Genomic DNA, 1,175 nt, shown 5'->3' on the forward strand with positions numbered 1-1,175 from the left:
TTGAATAAATAAAGTGTAACATTATTAAAACTTCCATTTTTTTCTTAAATGACAAAGTATAAAATGAAAAATATAGAGGAATTTTATAAGATTCATCTACAACAAAATGAAATGTTAAGCGTAAATTTGAATAAAAATTCTAGATTATTGCATTTTATTAAAATGTCTATTATATACAAGAGAACTTTAAAATTTCACAATTAAATTTATGCACTGAAATATTTATTTGTTATGCTTTATGATAAGAATTTCTAATTACAACTTGATTGTTGTAAATGATAAATTATTTATTTTATTATTTGAAAAATTTCATTATGTAATACAAATTAAATGAATAATGAGAAAAAAAGAGAATGTAGAAGAATCATTTACTCATAGTAATTATTATTAATGAATACAATTTGGAGATTACCTTGAATATTGAAGAAGTTTGTTCAAAGCGGAATGCTTAAAATTGAAACTATTACAAACAATAAAAAAAATACTACTTAAAATGAGAAGAAGAGAAATAATGAGAGCGAGGGAGAGGGAGGGAGTGTAGAAAAGTAATTAAAGCCAATAAAATATCGATACGGTGGGTGAAACATTTTTTCATGCAACAGCAGTAGCAATGGTGAGGATACTAGCAGAAGAATAGCTTTTTACTACAACGTAAGTTAATAAAATCCCAGGAGAATTTTCAAATGTCTAGCACTGAGCTGAGCAAAGTCGAGCTGGATGCAGCTTGGTGAGTCAGTGAAAAGCTGTGCACAAATTGTTTATCATTAACTAGCGCAACAAATCAATATCAAACTGGTATGCAAGATTGACTTACAGTTCAAATAATTGTAAGATAATCACAGAAATTATATACATCAGTCTGCCGCTGTGCGACAGTGGACAATTTCAAAACTGCAATTTGACATCACCGTCAAAACTGAAACTGCAATAAAAATTTGTATCGACATTTTAATATATGTCATTAAATTTAAAAATTATACATTTATTTTTCAGTTTTTACAATGCCATTAATTAAATCATAAAGAAAATGTTGAAATATGCATTTGGTCTAAATAAAAACGCTTCTTCTTTTGCTATTATAAAATTTCACATGTCTAAAAACTGCATTTCAAAAGTTTATTTCATATTTCAGAAGGTTGACAGTAAAAATATATATTTTTACCTTGAAAGATTAA

The 1,175-nt window shown here is 26.4% G+C and overlaps 1 protein-coding gene across 1 annotated transcript; it reads left to right on the forward strand.

Moving 5' to 3' along the window:
* The first annotated feature begins 683 nt into the window (after positions 1-683).
* Tsp_06481 (hypothetical protein) lies at positions 684-931 on the forward strand. Its single transcript, XM_003378572.1, has 2 exons — positions 684-727; positions 817-931. The coding sequence occupies exons 1-2, from the start codon at positions 684-686 to the stop codon at positions 929-931; spliced, it is 159 nt and encodes a 52-aa protein (XP_003378620.1).
* Positions 932-1,175: the final 244 nt, after the last annotated feature.

Source organism: Trichinella spiralis (assembly GCF_000181795.1).
Source record: "Trichinella spiralis strain ISS 195 chromosome Unknown Scfld4, whole genome shotgun sequence".
In the NCBI taxonomy this organism is placed as follows: domain Eukaryota; kingdom Metazoa; phylum Nematoda; class Enoplea; order Trichinellida; family Trichinellidae; genus Trichinella; species Trichinella spiralis.

Excerpts from the sequence above, each read along its gene's own strand:
- Tsp_06481 (XM_003378572.1), top strand. The coding sequence starts at position 684 with ATGTCTAGCACTGAGCTGAGCAAAGTCGAGCTGGATGCAGCTTG. Across the intron at positions 728-816 it reads GTCGAGCTGGATGCAGCTTG|TTCAAATAATTGTAAGATAA; the intron begins GTGAGTCAGTGA and ends ATTGACTTACAG.